Below are 7,738 nucleotides of genomic sequence, written 5' to 3'. Positions count from 1 at the left end.
GACAGCCAAAGTATTATAAATTGATCTTACTAGTGAACTTTGTGTTTATGTAAAGTTGTGTGCTTGAACATAGAAAATGCATTACTGATGTAACAGACAGAGCCGGTAGAAAAAGAGAACCCCTGTACAACAGATGACAGTTGCCAATAATTTAAATAGTGTCAGATCCCCCAAATTATAAGGTTTTACATGATCTTACCTTCTACTATCATATACAAATAAATTAATCCTACAAAGAATTTTAGCTTAACTTAAAATTGGACCTAGAAAGGCATGGGATTATTTGTACCTATTACAAAACCTGTTAAAATCAAGGGCTGCTACAAAGAATGAGGTAAACTGAAGACTCTCTCCACTATGCAGCCTTCAGATAAATGGCTTTTTTTTTCTATTGAGTTCTAGGTTTGCACACCACAGTGTTTTGCTAGCAAAGCATTCAGAGTTCTCTTCCAGGAACTGTTTGTATGTGTGTGTATATAAATTTACACACACATACACACACACACACACATATATACACACTGTATACTGCATCAGCAAAATATATATATTATATATATATTTATATAAATATAAGGAATATTTCCCCCACCCACCCACCCACCCCAACAACATGTCTCTTAGTGTTTGATTTTTTTTTTTGTTTTGTACACAGAGAATAGGGAATTTCAGGATTTTTACATACATTTTAGCAAACAAGTTTTGATCTATTGGCTTCTTGGTGTAGTAATGCAACAGCAAATCATTCTGGTGCCAAAGGCTCATACCATTACAAGGAAGCTGTGAACACTAATTTCTTAGGAGGTGAGGCCAGCCCCACATGAACTTCTCTTGTAACCCTCTGGTCCACCATGATTCATAAATACTTAGACTTTTTTTTCATCAATCATTAGACGTTAAAAACAGAACAACAGAGTCACAAAGGGCCACATGCTTTTTAGTATAAAGCATTCTCCTTCACTAGGTTGCTATCACAGTGCAGATCTGACTGCCTGAATATGCTCAGGAGATTTAGTCAATATTGTCTGTATTTGGTTATGGAAAAGGCTCTCCTTATTGTTTTTTTGTTTGTTTGTTTTGTTTTTAAATCCAAAGTGCATAGTGAGAACAAATCAAAGCATTTTTTTTTCCTTCTCAGCATCAGTTTCATCCTAGCATCTTCCTATGAGAGGACTACTCAGATGCCTCGCCTTTGTCCTCCCCCCTCCAAAAATAAAAAAATAAAATAAAATAAAAAATAATAGAAGAGTTGAGCAGTTTAGACATTCATCAGCCTGGTAAACAAACTTTGCCAGCAAATAGAAGTCCTACTATTGTAAAGAAAATTGATAAGACAAAAAGTACATATGATGACCCAACTACTGTGTTGTTGGGTAATTTATAAGGTTGACCTCCGACTTCATTGATGTAAAATCCTATCGGAAATATTAGGGCAGCCATACAGAAAAGGATCACTGTAAAACAAACCAAAACACAACATTAGTAACATGGTTTGGTGATTAAGAAAACAATGAAAATCTGGCACAAAGGAAGTTTGTGGATTGATAACAAGGGTTGTGGATTGATAACATGGCCAAACCTGTTAAAACATTGACCACGTGTCAAAAGATTTTACATCTTCTACAGATCACGTAATATCCCCAAAGCCTAACAATTATATATAGGAAAAGCTGTGCTAGTCTTTAATTGCGTTAGGATGATTTTGAGTATCAGCATAAGAAAGGTCTCCAAACTTACTAAGTAAGTATTTATATAAACAATTCTTTTTTTAAATTTTAAACTTTTTTTTTTTTTAAAGATTTTTATTTATTTATTTGACAGAGAGAAATCACAAGTGGGCAGAGAGGCAGAGAGAGAGAGGAGGAAGCAGGCTCCCTGCTGAGCAGAGAGAGCCCGATGCGGGACTCGATCCCAGGACCCCGAGATCATGACCTGAGCCGAAGGCAGCGGCTCAACCCACTGAGCCACCCAGGCGCCCCTTTTTTTTAAATTTTAATTAAAAAATTGAATTCCTGTATATTTAGTAGAAATGTATTAATTTCAGGTTGTGCATAAACTCTACTTGACCACTTAAAATAGTGACTAAGGGCTCGAGCTAGAATTAGAGAGGGGCTGTGTTCTGGTTCCACTACTTATTAGCTGTGCAATCTTAGGCTTCTGGTTCCCTTCTAAAAATGGGGTAAATACTAGAAGGATAAAGACAATGTCAAGTCCCTGGCACTGTGCCAGGTTGATAGTAAGTTCTGAATAAATGTTGCATATTATCAGTTATTACTCTGATATCAACTGAGAGGAACAATTCTCTGTTCCTCTCAGTTGATATTAGAAGGAATTGGAGAAAAGGTACAAATATAGTACTATTTATCTTACTCTTATTTATTACTTAGTGGAAAGAACCTCAGACTTCTGAGATGATTAGTCAACTGTCAAGAGTGGTTCTCTCTCATTATGGACAATGTTAGAAAAAAAATAAAATCTCTCTCGGGTTTTCTGAGTACACGGATTAAAATGGGGCTGGGGGGGGCTTCTTTGCATTTTGTATGCAAACACAATGAAATATATTATTTGCTAAAATTTTTCTAGAAAGGTATCTAGAAAACCTAGCATCTGGGCAGAATTCCATGGCCCCCTGTTTAAGCAAACAGCTTGTGGCCCGGGCTACCAAAGAAATACTCTTCCAACTGTACACAAATTACCTGTTGATAGGCTAGCTTTCCCAAGAGAATGTTTCGTGCTTTTTGAAAGTACATTGGTCAAATGTTCATAGTCCTTCAAATTTCTTTGGAGGCAGAAACATTTCTTCAGCGTAATATGAAGACAGGTTACTATACTCACTGCATGTGAAGGGGTGAAGCTTTCCATTATTAACTGAATGAGAAACTTCCTCCAAGTTAAACATATCCCCAGGAATACAGACTAAGTCCTGGATAAATAGAGCAGCTGACAGTTGTCCTATAATTATTTTTGTGTTAATCAATCAACAAATTTAATAGGAGAGACCTTAAACAGCCAATTAGGAATCTTTTCCTGGAAGAAATACCTCTAGGGTAATATCCAAAGTATTAAAAAGTAACATTTTCTTAATTACTACTGGTTAATAGAACACATCAGCATTCTTGTTAGCTTTGCACCACCAAGATGGACTATCTTATATTATACAGACAGCCTACTTCATTTTGGGCCAACAACCACATCAAATAATGTTACATAAGTGAATTTGTACACTTTCAGGTGCAAAGGAACAAATGAAAAATTCACATATGAAGTATTAGATCTTTTGGCCTTTCTGTTGCACCATCACCAGCAAGACTATTAGTGCTGTCAATGCCCTCTTATCAGTGTTACATATCACCAATTTCTAACAGTTCTTATGCCTTAATATGGTTTGGTAAATAAAATGAAACCGTAATCCAAGTAGCTATACACAATCTAACCGAAAAACAATGGGATAGTTATTGCTTTAAAAACAATTTGTTAATGTTGACTCATATAATCGCAAGAAACACATATAATCTAGAAGTGCTTAGAGATATGCAGATATTACAATTGTTTGCTCTGTTTATGTGCCAACTTCACTCCTATCTTTTTCTACTTTCTGCTCTAAAATAAAAATCTATCCACGGGCGCCTGGGTGGCTCAGTGGGTTAAGCTGCTGCCTTCGGCTCAGGTCATGATCTCAGGGTCCTGGGATCGAGTCCCGCATCGGGCTCTCTGCTCAGCAGGGAGCCTGCTTCCCTCTCTCTCTCTCTGCCTGCATCTCCGTCTACTTGTGATTTCTCTCTGTCAAATAAATAAATAAAATCTTTAAAAAAAAAAAAATAAAATAAAATAAAAATCTATCCTTCATAATAGAGTAATCATTTAATGATTATATTTCAAGTAGAGGGGCGCTTGGGTGACTCAGTGGGTTAAAGCCTCTGCTTTCGGCTCAGGTCATGATCCCAGGGTCCTGGGATCAAGCCCCACATCGGTCTCTCTGCTCCGTGGAGAGCCTGCTTGCTCCTCTCTCTCCCTGCCTGCCTCTCTTGCCTACTTGTGATCTCTGTCTGTCAAAAAACAAAAGTAGAGTTTAATATTTTACAAGAGTTAAATACTTTCCCAATTAGTTATGAAAAGTTTAATCAAATACTGAGGAAGCAGTAAACTTCTATTTGATCTAATTTTGGTTTTTAATCCAAAGAGTTAGGTTCTCTATACTTTTGGCAAGATTTAGGACAAGTGGATGAGTTTCCTTTTAAGCTCTTGGGACCTGTGAGGTTACTTTAGATCTTAAAATATTATTATTTTTTAAAGATTTATTTATTTATTTATTTAACAGAGAAATCACAAGTAGGCAGAGGCAGACAGAGAGAGAGAGGGAGAAGCAGGCTCCCCGCTGAGCAAGGAGCCCGACGTGGGGCTCAATCCCAGGACCCTGAGATCATGACCCAAGCCAAAGGCAGAGGCTTTAACCCACTGAGCCACCCAGGTGCCCCACAAATTTTTTTTTTTTAAGATTTTATTTATTTATTTGACAGAGAGAGATCACAAGTAGGTAGAGAGGCTGGCAGAGGGCCAGGGGGAAGCAGGCTCCCTGCTGAGCAGAGAGTCCAATGTGGGGCTTGATCCCAGGACCCTGAGATCATAACCTGAGCCAAAGGCAGAGGCTTAACCCACTAAGCCACCCAGGCTCCCTAGATCTTAAAATATTATTAATGCTGATAATATCTATCAACTTTTGACAATTAAATTTTGGGTCCTATATAAGACTATAAAGACATCACTTCTTATCTTCCATGGCGGAGATTTCTGGATGGTGAGACTCAGATACTGAGTTCGCTGGGAGACGGCCATGTAAATTACAGCAGCAGAGTTAAGTAAGGATAAGGGTCAGACTTGAAGAAAAAGACACATCTTTGTTACCCTTGCCCCCACAGGCTGGCTGCATCACGTGTGGCTCTCCTCTGAGAGAGTTCCCCACTGTGTAAACCTGTTAGAAAATGTTACCCTGATATTTTTACCAAAACTAAAGTTTAAGAGGAATGGAAATACATACAATAGAAATAAAGTACATTTTCAAAGGTTGAATGGAAATATCAGGGGGCGCTAGATGCCTCTCAGAACTGCCACCCTAGTCCTAGTGGACTAGTCCTAGTGGACTAGCCCTGTTAACAAAAACAATGTATTTAAGGAAGCTGAGAAGAGTAACATAGTCCTATGCTTACTTAGATGACATTAGCTATGAGTATATTGCTCAGCTAAAAAAACCAAGGTACAGTATAAATAGAATATATATTCATAGAACATTCACACATATACATATATGTTTCTATGCATAGGACACCTCTGGTAGGAAATCCCAGAAACTGGTAACAATAGTTGCTTCCAGCAAAGAGGTACTAAATGGAAAGGTGATGAAGCCACATGAGACTTACTTTTCCAGTGGCAATCCTTTCTTAGGCTTTGAATTATGTATTATATGCACATATTATTTTTAGAACTTATATTATTTAACTAAAAAATAAAGGGTAAACATGTTACATTTGGAAATAGCTACATATACTTATGTATCTGTTGAAAGGAATTGAAAAACAAGATAACCATAGTTCTTTCTGTTTATTGGGTTCCAAGAACCAAAGGCTCACATAAGCATTTTAATGCTTTCTTTGACTCATACTAGAGTAGTGTTATTATTAAATTACATTTTATATTTTTGGTTTTCAGAGCATATGCCTTCCCAAATGTTAACTAAATCCAGAAACTAAATCTTGCCACTTTGACTTTATATTATTCCTTAAAGAATGAATTCTATCTGAATAAGTAATTGTTATCTGTGAGTAAAGAGTCCCTTAAAATTCCTCATCAATTAATTTAGCAGCACTGTCTCTACAACTGCCTGCGGACCCTACTATTCAGAAAAGAACGGTCTCAAGAGGTCTGTTTGACCTCAAACAAGGTCATCAACTTGTTATACATTTCTTAATAAGAACGGAGAAGACTTGGGACGCCTGGGTGGCTCAGTGGGCTTTAACTGGTTGTGATCCCAGGGTCCTGGGATCGAGTCCCGTATTGGGCTCTCTGCTCGGTGGGGAGCCTGCTTTCTCCTCTCTCTGTCTGCCTGCCTCTCTGCCTCCTTGTGATTTCTGTCTGTCAAATAAATAAATAAATAAATCTTAAAAAAAAAAAAAAAAAAAAAGAACAGAGAAGACTTTTTTAGTCAAAGTCAACTTGATCTAAATTTTAAAAATAAGGGAGATGTACAGATAGAAATAAAACAGAGCCAGAAACATATACATTAAAGAGTTTCATAGAGAGATAGGGAGAAAATGAGACTCATGAACTAATATCTCTGTCTTAAGGTCTTAAGGATAAACTGAGCTTTAACATTAATAAGGATCCAAGGGATTATGGCTTACCCCTACCGTACAAGTTCTAAATGAAAATATCAAGTGAAAGTAAGCCATGTTATACTATTCACTTTTTAAAACTTACACAAACCTGATATAATTATAAGGCATTGAATTAGAAGTTAAATCCCGTGGTATTTGGCATAAGGAGTGTTATCCTATTTTTTAGAGCAGAGTTTCTCAACAGGGCCTATTGCCACTTTGGGCCTCATAAGTCTTTGTTGTGGGGAGCTGCCCTTTGCATTTGTGGGAGGTTTTGTCATTATCCCTGGCCTCTATTCAAGATGCCAGTAAGACCCCCTTAGCTGTGACCATCAAAAATGTTTCCAGACATTGACAAATATCCCCTGTGTGGAGGGGATGGGGGGGCAAAATTGCTTTAGAAAGAAGCAAGAAAGCAAAATTACAGAAATATCTTTCCTTTGTGCATTTTTTCCTGCTTTTAACTTGGGAAAAGCCCCTGATGTGCCGGGAAATTAAACGAATTTTGTAGAGTACAAGAGAATGTATAATATATATCATACCCTGGGGCAGAGCTTAATGGAGTATGAAATGTTGATCAATAACTATTAACCAAATGTGTTGGTTTTTTCAATGGTCACACAACTCACAGTAGAAATTCAAAATTAATATTAAAAAACAAACCACCACCTTAATCTAATTTATATTTCTGTACATTTTGTTCTAGATTTACTTTTATTTGGTAGAGGATACCAATACCTTCAAGAAGAGTAAAAGACTCAGGCTAGTGATAGCTCTGAGCCCAGACCTGGAACACTTATGTCACAATGTGAGCAAAACCAAAATTCATTAATATAGCATTTCATACAAAGCAATTAATGTTGTGGATGTCTTGATCTTGTGGTGAGAATTCTGAAGAACTGATGGTACTGTGTAGAGTCTATATGACGGCCACAGCAAGTGGTGCTCTTTGATGATTATGGAGTCCTTATGACTGATTCTTGATATCTTCATTAAATACCAGTGTGCATGCCTTCTAGTAATTTAGTAAGCACAGATTACTTACTTCCAGTGAATGCTATCCATCGAGCATATTTTGTAGCTTCTCTCCGCCAGTGGGAAGCCACCAGCAAACCACATGTGACAGTCAATGAAATGATTCCCATGATGATAAAAAACAGTGTGGTGACCCACTCTGGGGGAAGCCGAGGTGGGATGCACGTCCGGTCTCGTCCATGGATTGTTTGACACTGTCGCACGAGGCCCACAGTGAGTGCTCCTGGGGAGATGCAGAAGGTGGGAGTATTTTAATAGGTTTGGCCTTCCTGAGAAGTATCCCCCACCAACACTCCTTTAGTCCTTAAATCTTATTTCTGTGTAGGTCACGCAGG

At 37.7% G+C, this 7,738-nt stretch overlaps 1 protein-coding gene across 1 annotated transcript in view; it reads right to left on the bottom strand.

The window, feature by feature from the left end:
• Positions 1–609: 609 nt before the first annotated feature.
• Positions 610–7,738, bottom strand: part of MOSMO (modulator of smoothened) — a 60,490-nt gene continuing 53,361 nt past the window's right edge. Inside the window, exons 2-3 of the mRNA XM_059415951.1 lie at positions 7,414–7,626; positions 610–1,454 (exon numbers count right to left, since the gene is read on the bottom strand). Of these exons, the coding sequence (XP_059271934.1) occupies positions 1,270–1,454; positions 7,414–7,626 (398 nt within the window). The 3' untranslated portion in view covers positions 610–1,269. The remainder of the gene's footprint in view (positions 1,455–7,413; positions 7,627–7,738) is intronic.

This window comes from Mustela nigripes, chromosome 11, assembly GCF_022355385.1.
Source record: "Mustela nigripes isolate SB6536 chromosome 11, MUSNIG.SB6536, whole genome shotgun sequence".
NCBI lineage: Eukaryota > Metazoa > Chordata > Mammalia > Carnivora > Mustelidae > Mustela > Mustela nigripes.
The sequence above is the reverse complement of the archived record's forward strand: the minus strand, read 5'-3'. Positions and strand labels throughout refer to the sequence as shown.